The sequence below is a fragment of the Triticum dicoccoides genome, chromosome 2A (genome assembly GCF_002162155.2).
Source record: "Triticum dicoccoides isolate Atlit2015 ecotype Zavitan chromosome 2A, WEW_v2.0, whole genome shotgun sequence".
Classification (NCBI taxonomy): Eukaryota; Viridiplantae; Streptophyta; class Magnoliopsida; order Poales; family Poaceae; genus Triticum; species Triticum dicoccoides.
Window position 1 is genome coordinate 718,784,746 of NC_041382.1, and position 13,358 is coordinate 718,798,103.

Sequence of the window (13,358 nt, forward strand, 5' to 3'; positions counted from 1 at the left end):
TCTATTAGATATGGTGCGATCTATGATGTCTCTTACCGATTTACCGCTATCTTTTTGGGGCTATGCTTTAGAGACTGCCGCATTCACTTTAAATAGGGCTCCGTCGAAATCCATTGAGACGACACTGTATGAATTATGGTTTGGGAAGAAACCTAAGCTGTCGTTTCTAAAAGTTTGGGGATGCGATGCTTATGTCAAGAAACTTCAACCTGAAAAGCTCGAACCCAAGTCGGAAAAATGCGTCTTCATAGGATACCCTAAAGAAACTATTGGGTATACCTTCTACCTCAGATCCGAAGGCAAGATCTTTGTTGCCAAGAATGGATCCTTTCTAGGGAAGGAGTTTCTTTCGAAAAAAGTAAGTGGGAGGAAAGTAGAACTTAATGAAGTATTATCTCTTAAACCGAAAAAAGGCGCAACTTAAGAAAATGTTCCTGAGGTGCCTGCATCAATTTGTGGGATTTTATCGTGCATCAATTTAGATCAGGGCCTTTCAGCACGCAGATTTAACAAAACACTGGCCTAGACAATCAATTTGGGCTCTTGCTCGAAGCCCAAACCCTCTCGGTCTCTCACCCACTCGCCAGAGGCAGACACGACGAGGGCGACGGCGATGGCCTCGCCGAAGCTCGCCGCCGGCGACGGCAGCTACGACTTCCACCTCCGCTCGCTCTCCGCCGCATCACGGGACTCCGCCGCGGCCGCCGATCCCGCCTCCGACCCCAACCTCCTCCAGTCCGTAAGCGCGCGCATCTCCCTCCGATCCCCTTCTTCTTCCCCTGATCCGTGCTGTAGCCGGATTGTTACCTGTGTTGCCCTTCGCGTTGAAGGTGCGGATGGTGTTCGAGATGTGCAAGGAGGCCAAGGGGGCCAACGACGAGATGGTGGCGCGGGCGTTTCCCGTGATGAACAAGCTCTTCCAGCGCTGCGCCGCCGCGCCCACGCTCTCCACGGCCTCCACCGGCGTGCTCCTTCTGGTGAGGCCTCGACTGACCAAATTATGTACGTATTTACATTTTGGTGGAAATGGTTCAAGTCTCTTTAAGTTTGGGTTGATCTTCTCGGGTAGAATCGTGCTTGTACATTGCAATTTCATCGCTATGCTGTTAGAGAGCTTGATCTAGTGTTAACTGTTAATCCCAGAAAGGAAAATGTACTTACTCTGCAGTTGATTAATTTTATCTGCCTGATTGATTGTGAAAAGAGTCATTCACATTGGATAATTGTAATGTTTGCTCATTTGTGCAAATAGTTCAGCTAGGACCGTAATAAAAGATCGTCTAATAATCTGTATTATACTGTTTCCTACCCAGACCATTCTGCAGTTCTTCCTGGACTTTGGGGAGGCGGTCTTGCACGATGCTGATGGTAGCTTGAAAACCTTCTTCCGCTCTTGCTTAAGTAGGTAATATTTTTCATATTGGTTTCTTGTTGTGTTGGGCATGCCTTAGTCGGATTGCTTCTACAAGCCCTCAAAATCACTCAATGTTTCTTTCTTGGTGACAGGGAGTTTTCAGACCCTATTGTCGCAGAACGCACGCTTGAATTCCTGATAGCGAACAAGACGAAGATCTTGAACAGCTTCCCCGCCTTGGTTCCGCAGGTGCGATACTGCTATGAAAGATCTCAATCAGTTTACATTCTTTGAGTTTCTAATATGACTCCAGTTTCTCTATCTAATTTACAAACATACTAACCATTCAGCTAGATTCTGATTTTGCTTTTGTAATGTTGTTTCTATGCAGTTCTTCCCATTGCTGCTGAAGTTGATTGCATCAAATGGTGATAGGTATGCCCTTTCAATTTCTAGGCGCATCTCCTCATGTATTTGCTTTTGATTCCCGAGGAAATCTATTCTGCTTTTCCCCCTCAAATGACTTGATAGTTGCTACAGGAAACATAAACATTTTAGAAAAATCTTGATGACCAGTTACCTACCTAATTTGGTTTGCTGTTCTTCCAGGTTGGATAAGAAGTTCTCAGAAGTGCTCCCATTGATGATGTCAGCAGGATCTTTTCTTCCTCTCTTCCTGTCCCTTATGGATCTGCCAAGTATGCCTGACAATTCTGTACTTTCAGAACTTTCATGGGGGTTATTATCATTATTTAGCTGTCAATTAGCCTTTTCAGTTAAATATGATAAATGTATGATGATATTATAGTGCTCTTCTGTGTGCTAGTATATTGTCCACATCTCTTTGGAATATATTCAGATCATGTACCACAATATAGCATGAATCTCGTGATGAACGTTATTTATCATGTATATTTTTAGAACTGCTTATCCTGCACTATTATCATTTTTATTCTTCTGCGAGTAGCACGAATCTCGTGATGAGCATTATTTATGATGATTTTTTTAGAACTGCTTATCCTGCACTGTTAATCACTTTTTCTTATGTGAGTCGGTTATTCCGTATTAACTCTTGGAATATCACTCAGTGTTAGTGGTAGCACTGGAAAAGGTGGAAAGAAGTTCTGGAACTCTCATCGGTAGTAGTTTAGCTACTATACAGAAGAGTGCTGCTCCTGAGGTTACTTCCAAAATGATCTGTCCCCAAAAGCTATGAGTGCAATATCTAGCTCCAATATTTTAATCCTATTATCCTTTTCCATACTGCAGATGCTCCTTGCACTGATGGATGAGGCATATACTGGCTCCTCAATAGAAGATCAAAGTGGCAATTCAGGTTCTGATGATAGTGGTCGTCTAGACCTTGCTGACCCAATGTTCCTTGACCTTCTAAAAGACGAGAATGATGGCATTGCTGTAAGTAGTTCCTTGTTTGCGATAAGTTGCGGCTTATGTTTCTCTATCTTCCTAATATTCCTAGGTATAATCTTTTTATTCTGTTTTTGTTTCCTCTAGGCAAAACATTGGACATCCCCTACGATATCTTCAACGTTACAAGCTGCACTTAACAGCCCACAGTCTGACAGATTAAAACAATCACTGAAAATGGCACCTCACTTTCTTACTGTATTTTTTGCAACAGCATTGCGGGACGTCAACAACTGTAAGCTCCATATATTTGTTGATCTGCAGATGCTAATGACCAACATGATGTTGATTTGACATTCTATGTTTGTTGGTTCAGCACTCTTGTGTGCTCTGATTCCAGTAGTTATGTCAAGATATGCTGCGATGTTCCCTGACAAGGATTTTTCTTTCGAGGTAGACAAACTTTTTTTATTTGTATCACGTGTCAGTTACTTGTCCTTTCTATGTGCTACTGATGCTTAATATAGTTAGATGTATGCCTGATTAGGTTTTGTCCCTTCTCACAAGCAAATCAAGGATGTCTTACCTTTCGTATATCTTAGTTGTTTGATTTAATAGAAGTTATTGCTTAGACATGAAGCTAATTTTAATAAGAATCAAGTAGCAACATCGCGAGACATACTTGAAGGATAGATCCATATGGAACTGCCATCATTTCTTCAAACCTTTAATTTCTAAAGCTTATCGAAAAGTTTAAAATGCTTTGAATGTCTCAAGTGTAGTGTACATGGACAAGTAGTGGTTTAGAATGAACAGCTGTAAGAAGTAAATTGAGTTTGCTAATTTTCTTATTACCTCATGTTGTTCATATGCATGTGTGGATTTAAGTTTGGTATTTGCTCACAACACCTGTACTAAGTTCTGCTGATATATTTGAATTTACGCTGAACAACTTCCTGGTTATAAAATCCTTGTAGGTGAGGAAAAAGCTGTCGGATTTCTTATTGGCTGCATTCCAGCGCTCCCCTGACATCATTGCCCTACTAAAGGTACCGACTGAGTGATCCTTAGTATGTACCACCTCTGTTCTGAATTATAAGACGTTTTGGATATTTCAATATGGACTACATACAGACTGAAATGAGTGAACAAACACACTAAATGCGTCTGTATACATCCAATTCAGAAAAAAAGTTAGAACATCTTATAATTCTGAACGAAGGGAGTAACTATTTATTTTTGCACTATACATACATGTCAATATTATGGTATTTTCAAACAGTTTTACATAACAACCTTGAACCATTCTGCAGAAGCCTATTACTGATAGACTCGGGGAGGCCCATGGTAATCCTGCAAAGGCAAGTTTATCTGAACCATGACAATTATTATGGATCGGAGGCAGTATTATTTTTTCTTTGATGCTTTCATATGCTCACTGAGTTGCTGCATCTTTGCCTGCTCTTGCTGTTCTTGTGCTGGTTATCTTTAATAAGTACTTCTCTTCTTTCCACCATAATCGATTTTTCTGATGGACTGGCATATGCAGATGGAATTAGCACTGCATTTGTGTTGGGCCATTGGTGAGCATGGAGCAGGAGGGATAAAGCACAAAGATGTAGCACGTGAACTATTTGAAAATCTGGAGTTGCTACTATACGAAAACCTGGCAACTAGGTTGGTCTGCTTGTTCAACCGTCCTCGTTTCTAGAGTTCCATGGTATTACTCATGATTGACTTCTTCCATCTGTTGCTTCCAAGTCGTTTGGGATTAAGTCAAGACCCAGGGTTCGATTCTATGGGTGCAAGCTCTAGAAAGTCATCCCAAGCTAGGCTCCTATGCTTTGTGGTGACTGCCATTGCGAAGCTAGCAACTTGCCATAACGAGCTGCTTCCAAGAGCACGTGTGTCATTGGCTAAGGTTGTGCATTTATCAACTTATCAAGAGTTTGTTATGTTGGCATCATGCATGATTGAGGTATGTTAGTTGCTTTCCTGCAGGTCGCTCGGTCCAGGACCTCAGACAGGCGAGTCTGGCAGCGCGCCTGTGACTACTTAGGGCTCATGAATGAACCAGCCATTTGTTTGTCTGTACTGGGACCATCCACTGCCCAAGGAAATGGTCCTGGGATTGTGAACTGGAGCGAAGGAGGAACCAAGATGGTAGCTCACATTCCGTTTTACCTTTTAGCAGAACAGAAAGGTAAAACCATTTATAATAGAATAGGCATTATTTCTTGTTATTTGAACCAGAAATATGCAACTGTAGGGGTAAAAGTGAAGTATACTTCAAGAATAATAAAGTAAAAAAAGAACCTATTCCGAAAGAAAGGATGATCTCTGTAACTTGATCTTCATGTTGTGTTATTTCTCCTTTTTCGGTAATATATTTTGTCGGTATGATCTTAACGAGAACGCACGAGCTACCTAACCCCTGGACTAAAACATGTGTTGCAGGTCCACCATCTCATGATTTTTCATATGCGGACCTCCTCCCCGCAGAATGAGAACACCGTCATGAGTAGCATGGATCCATGCAATGATTCTCTTGCAAACGCCATGTGCACAGAGATCATTGGTGATCATAGCCCGCTGAAGATGATTCAAGTGCGAGTGCCGCCTTCTTCGATCGAGAAGTACTGGTCTGTTAGTCTGATGAGTTCCTAAACTGTTGTAGTTTCTGGGATCTGGCTGGTATTGATCAACTGTGCAGTTTGTGGGGGTGTGGATAGTATTCAGAAACGCTCAATGTTGTATACATGGAATGATTTGTCAGTGTATGTACTGAAAGGGCAGCAGTAAATTTAAGATATCTGATGGTGCACATCTGGAAATGGAAAGATTTCTCAATGTGAATTGATTTTTATCTTGTGATTGAGGATGAAAAATGAGTATCCAAGCCTTTGCTGAATTCTACAATTCTTATTGGTACGCAGAGATTTGGAAGGAAATGGTTCAGTCCTTGAGCCTCGAGGAACTAACATTTGTCTTCACTGAAGCAGGGAAGAAACACAAGCCACATTGATCACAACACAAATTTTGGGATTGAAATGGCGACGGATCACCAGGAGCGCTACAAAATTATAAACCCAATCCAAAGCAACAGACGGACAGATGGGCACAAATCTCTATTCTGCAGCACCTACAAAGCACTGGAAGTCTGAAACAGCAGCAGCAACAACGACAAGTCGAACGAATTACAAGACTGACTGAAGAAAATGACGGTTTTTTGTACTCGACGAAGAACCCTAGAAAAGGAACCCAGAGGTAGCAGCATCCGAGAGGCCGACACGAAGAGGAAGTCAATACCCGAACCAACCGCCCTTGCATAGTGGTGACCGCATCTTGTTTTCGCAAATGTTTTCTTGCATGAAACGAAGAAAGTCGCGGAGTTTCCCCGGTCGAATTCACGGGGAACAATCTGTGGCTATGAGCACCACATGGCAAGGAGAGTCCGAGGTGCGTTCTTGACTTCCCACTAATGAAGGCTCCAAAATTTTGCCGCTCCTGCATCAGGTGCAAAATGTTTCAGAGAATTCAGATAAAACCCAACACATACATTTCTTACGAAAAGTTTTGATTTCAGACTTACCTCTGATACAGAACATAGGAAGATTGATGAATTGAGCGAAGCTACTGCGGGGGTGAGGCGCCGCCATTGGAGATGACGGCGGTCTTGATGCGCTCCACGGTGCAGGCGATGAGGCTGTTGACGGTGGCCACCGACCCTAGGGAGAGCTTGGCAGTGGGGACGGAGTCGACCAGGATCTGGAACGCCACCGTCAGGAGCGACCCACCGGTGCCGGTTGCCCCTGCCGCGGCGTGCATTGTCCCTGCAGGACCGTCGGGCAGGATGGCGAAGCCTGATGGCAGGAGTGCGACGTAGTCTGTGTCGCCGCCATTGAGCACCACGTTCATGGCCACCACATCCACCGGCGCGTAGATGACGTAGGAGCCCGACGCGTCCGTGCAGCTCTCTTGCAGGATCAGCATGTTGCTTTGGTTTGAGTTGGTGCTCTGCACATAAACACGCCATATCCATGGTTAATTCGATTATTACACGAATGAGGTTATTGCATGATCAGATTCTATTGTACTTACATTGACACGGAGGAGTGAGACGCAGTTGCCATGGTCGCGTCCATTGGCGATGTGAGCCATTTCTTGGACGATGCCGCCATTGGAGAGGATGTCCCACTGCCAACACCAAAATATGAGTGTTCATCATCAACCATAGAATTTCAAGGAAGTTGGCAATGATCATTTTCATGATAGATGATGTGTGTACCTCGCTGCGAGAGGTCTCATCGCGGAGGAAGTCGAAGACGCGCTTGGGTGGGACAGGGAGCCAGAAGGAGGTGGCGGCGTTGAGGACGATGCCGGGCGGCCTCCCGGGGTCGTCGACGCTCTTCCTGGTCATGACCCTGACGTCCTCGGCGCCGCTCCCCGACAGAGTGGTCCACTGGTGCGCAACGGAGGCTGTCACGCCACCACAGAAGCTCGCCACCATCCTCTCCGCTAGCTTCAGCATGCTCTTCCTCCCCTCCGAGCTAGTGATCACTGCACACATGGACGTGGAGCACCTCTGTAAGTGATCTGCTAGTGATCACGAGCAGATGAACTATGCATGTGTATGACATAGGACGTACCTCCGATGTCGCTGGTGGGGATGTTGCTGGCCATGGCGCTGGCGAGGCGCTCGCACTGGCGGCCGAGGACGCCAACCCACCGGCGGGCGCCGAAGGCGAGGCCGGAGCCGACCAGCGGCTTGTAGATGTTGTGCACGGACCTGTCGTCCACCTCCACGTGCTCCACCCAAGTCACCTTGGAGTAGCCGTTGGGAGCCTCCTGGATGAGGCAGCCGGAGGGCCTGCGCCGGCACTTGACCCCCTGTAGGCCGTCCAGCGACACGTCCACGACGGCCCAGGCCCCATCAGCATTGCGCTTGCAGTAGCGCACGAAGTAGCTCTCCCTCGTCGGCACCAGCGGCGACGGCACCTGGAACTCCACCGACATGACCTGCAGCGCGCCGTCGTAGCACCCAGCCACGCCGGTGGACAGCACCTCCAGGGTCGCCGCCCTCGACACGATGCTCGAGAACACCGCCGCGTACTGGTTCTGCATGAATTCCACACACAAAAGTGAAGCTGAACATCAGTGCAATGCACGATGAATGATCGGAAAAAAGTAGAAATGATCAATGAGTGCTGAGTACTTACGACGTCCATGAGGATCTCGACGAGGCTGGCGGGGGTCATGATGACGACGGCGGCGTCGCGGGAGGCCTCGGAGACGAGGCCATACTGCTTCGGCCCAAGGCCGCCGCGCGGGTCGATGAACATCCTTGCATACTCCTCCTCGTCCAGCGCCAGCGCCTGGTCCACGGTGGTGGCCCAGAGCGGGTCGTCGAGGCGCGCCATGCGGAGCAGCTCCTCCATGGCAGCCACAGCCAGCTCGACCACGACGCCCTGCTGCTTGTCGTCGGGCGGCGCCTGCAGCACGGAGGCGGCCCCGGCGAAGACGTCGTAGGCGGAGGCCCCCGGGGCGGCGGCCAGCGGGCTGGAGAGCACCGGGAAGGGCACCATGGGCTTGCCGACGTACTTGGCGGCGATGGCGGAGATGCGGTCGATCTCGTCGCGCAGGCGCGCGTTCTCGACGCGGAGGTGGTGCTCGTCGAACGACATCTCGCCGAGCGCCGCCGGGCCGCCGCAGTTGGGGCAGGACGCGCTGCTGAGCGCCTCCTTGTAGCGCATGTTCTCGGCCCGCAGCTTGTCGTTGTCCGCCCGCAGCTGCGAGTTCTCGTGCCTCTCGTGCTGGTTCTGCACCCATCCATGATCAGCAGTCAGCACCGCCAACGCCATCAGATTAACAGCCATAACACGTTGCATTTACAGGTGGGGTGAGCTGACAGTGCAATGTGCATGCGGCGGCTGACGGTGCATGCAGTGGGCAGGCCAGGTCACTGTACACGTAGGCGCCATGGCAGCAAAGTTTGTGGGGTTTGACTATGGGAGCGTCGGGCAGTGTGCACGCAGACGCGGAGACGGGGCTGCCGCCTGCCTGCATGACCTGACTGCCAGCGTGTGTGTGTGTGTGTGTATGGGTGTGTGTGGGCGAAGTCTGTCCAGATATAGCAACAGGCCATGAATGCGTGCTGCAGCGGCATGGCTGGCTGCCCCGGTCAGAGGCTTAAATGAGGTGGTTGCGACGCTGGCCGGCCGCCACCAAATTTCCCAACAGCCGAAATGCAAGACACCACTTTCATCTCCAATGGTGATTAATTAGATCAGGATGTAGTAATTAGTCAGGGGTGAAAAAAAGTTACCTTCATCTGGGTCCTCTTGTTCTGGAACCAGAACTTGACCTGGAGCGGCTCCAGCCCGAGCTCCCGGCTCAGCTCCTTGCGCTGCTTGTCGTCAGGGTGCGGGCACTCCTTGAAGAACCTGCATATACTCCCAATTTTCAATACACGCGCATTACATCATGCATCGTCCCAATTTTCAATGCGGCAACGGAAAAACATGTCACTAATATAAAATTCCACGACCCATGCACGCATCCCCGATTTAATTGTTGCGGCCAAAAAGCCAGAGGAAATAACAAAAAAGTCCAGCAGCAGCAGCAGTGTGAACCGTGAACGCGTACGTAGGCCTTGAATGAATGCTGCGTCCCCCGTCGTCCGTTCGTTTGGGGAAGGGCGCAAGACAACAGAAACGGTTGCCCGCTCGGCTTTCGGCCCAGGCCGGCCCGGTCAACTTAGAAACGTGTAGGGGTGCGTACGTACGTACGCTCTTTGTCCACTCCACACTACTAGGACTCAATTTGACCTGCGCGTCTCGTATGAACATCCATCCATCCAGTTCCACCCACACTGTTTTGTTCTCTTCCCGTCTCCCCGTCCAATCTCCTCGGCCACCTCCCCAACAACAAACATGAAATGTGTTTTTTTCTCTCTTTTGATTTTTTTGGCAGTAATTGAAATCTCTAGAACAATGGGAAGCATTCATTCATTGGGAATTGGTGCTTGAATGAGCAAAATTTGGTATGTATGTATTCTTTCCTTGGTATAGTAGCTAGACTTCCATCTAATTGCAATTAGAACAAGTGAGAATTTATTCATATTTATTTAAGCAGGGATGGATAACATCCATCCAGGACATTACAACAACAAGAAAGAATTGAACAGAAAAGTATAGCACTAATCCGACTACAGATCATTAACCAAAAATACAAGATATGTATGTATTTAATGAGCATGATTAAGGAATGGGGAGTGTGTATCAGCGTATGCTTCCATGAATCTCGATTCAAGAACAAAGCGAAGATTCAAGGAAAGATAACAAGAAGGAATTGAACACGAATTAAGGAGTGGTACCAGATATGAATGAGCATGCTTGATGTGAGTGAGACTAATCAATTACGGACTAGAAGAGTATGCACAGTGGTAATTAACAAAATGTGGAGGAGATTGGGTATACGTACGCTTCCATCTCCTGGATCTGGTGCTGGGTGTGGCGGTGGTAGCGCTTCTTGCGCGGCCGCTGGTTGGGGTCCTGGTCCTGCTCCGCGTTGTCCACGGCGTCGCCGTCCACGTTCTCGCTGCCGGACCGGCTCTCGAACTCGTCCCCCAGCGGGTCCATGGAGTCACGCCCGCGGATCATGCCCACGCCGCCGCCGACGCTGCCGTTGTTGTTGTCGCCGCTCTCCGCCGCGCGCGCCGGGATCTGCTCCAGGAGGTGGTGCGGCAGGAGGTGCTGGTTGCTGCCGTCCAGCAGGTTTGGCTGCAATTTATAGAGGAAGCAAAGTTTAGGTCCGTCGTCGGTCAGTGGTGTGCCGCTAAACATAGAAGCGATTAATCCATTCAATTACGAAGTAGCAAGTCGCAGTACACCGCATATAGGCGAGAAAGTATGCGTATTAATTAATTAGTAGCCAGAGAAAGGGGAGAGGTTTCAGGGCCAAGATGAAACGGAAAAATTTCGTGTAAAAACCATCCAAAAATTCATGCTAATCTGTTTGGGGAGGAAAAAAACGTGTTCGTGCGGGCAAATAATTTGGGGGGCAGAATGGAAAAGCTAGCTAAAATTAAGCTAGAAATCAGGGATCGAGGGAGAAGAAGTGAAGCAACTTTTGATTTCTCCCTTGATTATTGATGTCTCATTTTCTCCCCAGAGATGTGAAAGCAAGATTGCAAAAAGAAAGGGGGGAGGAGGAAGAGGAAGAATAGAAGGTAGGTTTGGCCATAAAGACCAATAGATTTGGAAGAACAAGGAAGCAAGCAACAGCAAACCTGTGGAAGCAAGCACTATTCTCCACTCCCCTCCCCTCCCCTCCCCTCTGGATGTGTGCAAGATCAAGAACTGAGGAGAGTGAAGTCTCCCCCCCTCTCTCTAGCCCCCCAACCTATAGCTGCACTAGTCTTCTTTATCTGCTCCGTTTATATAGTAGCGGGTCTTAAAGAAAGGGGGCTCGTGTGCCCTGAGCTCTGGTGACCTAATCTATGTGTGAACAGCAGCCGCGCCTAAGTACCCGGAGGTAACCCCCCTCCTTCTCTCTCCTCTTCCCAAGGGAAAAAAGCCAGTGGTAAAGTACAAATTATTTTGAGACGGATCGGTACTCCTATATGCAAATCAAGGAGTACCTGTCTCTTCCATCTCTACAAAAAGTGGCAAAATATGCAAATCAAAGCAAGGGGAATTTAAAGAAGCAAATCAGACGGCATCAGTACTTGCAAATAGAAACAAAGGAGAAATTAAAGGAGCAAATCATTAAGGATCAGATGAGTACATGCAAGTCAAAACAAGAGAGTTGTAATCACGCAGAAATTAAAGGCAACACCAACAGCAATGACTCCTGCGAGGCAGTGATCTTTCTTTCCAAAAGGAAGAGAACGGAAATGGAAGCAATACACGCAAAATTAAGCCAATCTCAAGATTTCTTTCAGCTCGAAATTGAACTTTCTGGAGATATACAAAACGTAATACCTGGCCCAGCGACAGTGCTGATGAGGATCCGTAGGGCGCGCCGCCGCTGCTCCGGCCGATCATCGACGACGGCATGTGCCTCGCCGGGATCATCATGGTACTCTCTACCTTGCTGCTAGCCTGTCTAACACCGAAACCCTAGCGCTCGGCTCCTGCTTCCCGCACCTTCCATTTCCTCACATACACATCTGCATCTCTCTCTCTCTCTCTCTCTCTCCCTTTCCCCTCCAACAAAGATAGTGCTAGTACAGTCCTATATATGGAGAGAGGGGTATATATATCTTGCTTGCCACGCAACAGCACGAGCAGCAGCAGATCTAGTAGAAGGAGGCAGCCCGGAGGAACTTGGCAGAGAGAGAGATCTAAGATGAGAATCGTATGTGTCTATATATGTTTGCAGCTCCGATCCCTCCCCGTGGCTTGTGTCTAGAAGGAGTTGCGCTGCGTGAGACAAAGTTCGGCGAGCTCAGGAGGGGCAGCGAGACGACGGAGAGAGATCTAGAGGAAGGGGACGACGAGCTGGGCGGCCATGGAGGAGGAAGAAAGGGGGAGAGGAATGTGGAGCGGATGGTGGAGGAGGAAGGAGGAGTTATTGCCGGAGAGTGTTGAGACGGTGCAATCGCATTTATTGAGAAGAGGAAGGCGTAGTGCAATTGCTAGGGGAGAGAAAGAAAGAAAGAAGGGGTAGAGTCAGAGAGGAGAGCTGGGGGGAGCAGTGGTGTGTGTGTGTATTTTCACTCGGCGATATACGCTGGGATTTTTTGTATTAATGTACTGGTATCAATACGAAGATATCTTGTTTGTGTTAATTGTGCTATATTAAGCATTTCGTATTGAGTTTGTATCCTCTATTGCATGCAATCAGTGCGTGTGTATTTAAACTCTCGGCGATATATGACGTGATTTTTGTATTAATGTACTGGTATTACTACGAAGATATTGTTTGGAGATCCTTGGGTGCCATAAGCAAAATGTTTAATTGTGTTATACGTTAAACATTTTGTGATGACTTTGTACCTTCTATTCCATGCAAGCAGAGTGTGTAATTCACTCTCGGCGATATACATTGAGATTTTTGTATCAGTATACTAGTATTACTACGAAGATCTTTGTTTTGAATTCCTTGGGTGCCATAAACAAAATGTTTAGTTGTGCTATAAGGTGAGATTTTTGTATTAATGTACTAGTATTGCTACAAAGATCTTGTTTGGAGCTTCTTGGGTGCCATAAATAACATGTAATTGTGCTACATTAAACATTTCCTATTGAGTTGTATATCTATTCCACGTGTGTGGTGCTCCCCTTTGCTCCTAAATTTAAAACCTTATCATAAAAATTCATGAAAAAATGTAACATAATTTGCTGGCATAGATACAATATGTATCAATCGTGACAACCAAAATTCAAATCAAAGTTGAATTACCCTTTTGTCATCAGAATTTGTGACAAGATAGATAGATAGTATACATTAATGCTTTGAATTGTTTCCAAAAATAGCAATTTTGACATGTGTCAAAACACTAAGGTGCACTTGGAGTACTCCACAAGTGGAAGTACATGATAATTTATTGATTATATTTATAATTTTGTTCTTGGCCAATATGTATCTCACTCTAGTTCATAAGAGCATCACATTTTTGGGCATTTTCATG

The 13,358-nt window shown here is 47.0% G+C and overlaps 2 protein-coding genes across 2 annotated transcripts; one reads left to right on the forward strand and one right to left on the reverse strand.

Moving 5' to 3' along the window:
* Nucleotides 1-539: 539 nt before the first annotated feature.
* On the forward strand, nt 540-5,593 carry LOC119356559. Its single transcript, XM_037623530.1, has 16 exons — nt 540-739; nt 831-977; nt 1,314-1,405; nt 1,507-1,603; nt 1,746-1,789; nt 1,964-2,052; nt 2,443-2,534; nt 2,624-2,770; nt 2,870-3,017; nt 3,099-3,175; nt 3,700-3,771; nt 4,036-4,083; nt 4,272-4,399; nt 4,484-4,643; nt 4,724-4,925; nt 5,180-5,593. The coding sequence occupies exons 1-16, from the start codon at nt 614-616 to the stop codon at nt 5,227-5,229; spliced, it is 1,719 nt and encodes a 572-aa protein (XP_037479427.1). The 5' UTR covers nt 540-613; the 3' UTR covers nt 5,230-5,593.
* A 150-nt stretch (nt 5,594-5,743) lies between these two features.
* LOC119356558 (homeobox-leucine zipper protein ROC2-like) lies at nt 5,744-12,332 on the reverse strand. Its single transcript, XM_037623529.1, has 9 exons — nt 11,707-12,332; nt 10,205-10,503; nt 9,048-9,165; nt 7,942-8,541; nt 7,372-7,840; nt 7,011-7,282; nt 6,824-6,919; nt 6,315-6,739; nt 5,744-6,229 (listed from the first exon to the last, which is right to left on the reverse strand). Exons 1-8 carry the CDS (start codon nt 11,800-11,802, stop codon nt 6,356-6,358), a joined length of 2,334 nt encoding a protein of 777 aa, XP_037479426.1. The 5' UTR covers nt 11,803-12,332; the 3' UTR covers nt 5,744-6,229; nt 6,315-6,355.
* Between the last annotated feature and the right edge of the window lie 1,026 nt (nt 12,333-13,358).

What these genes read in the sequence shown, in the direction of transcription:
- LOC119356559 (XM_037623530.1), top strand. Translation starts at nt 614, where the DNA reads ATGGCCTCGCCGAAGCTCGCCGCCGGCGACGGCAGCTACGACTTCCAC. An exon ending in ACCCCAACCTCCTCCAGTCC is followed by an intron (nt 740 to 830) that starts GTAAGCGCGCGC and finishes TTCGCGTTGAAG; the next exon opens with GTGCGGATGGTGTTCGAGAT. An exon ending in GTCCCTTATGGATCTGCCAA is followed by an intron (nt 2,053 to 2,442) that starts GTATGCCTGACA and finishes AATATCACTCAG; the next exon opens with TGTTAGTGGTAGCACTGGAA.
- LOC119356558 (XM_037623529.1), bottom strand. Translation starts at nt 11,802, where the DNA reads ATGATGATCCCGGCGAGGCACATGCCGTCGTCGATGATCGGCCGGAGC. An exon ending in ACAAGAGGACCCAGATGAAG is followed by an intron (nt 8,542 to 9,047) that starts GTAACTTTTTTT and finishes GGATGGGTGCAG; the next exon opens with AACCAGCACGAGAGGCACGA. An exon ending in ATGAGACCTCTCGCAGCGAG is followed by an intron (nt 6,920 to 7,010) that starts GTACACACATCA and finishes TGGTGTTGGCAG; the next exon opens with TGGGACATCCTCTCCAATGG.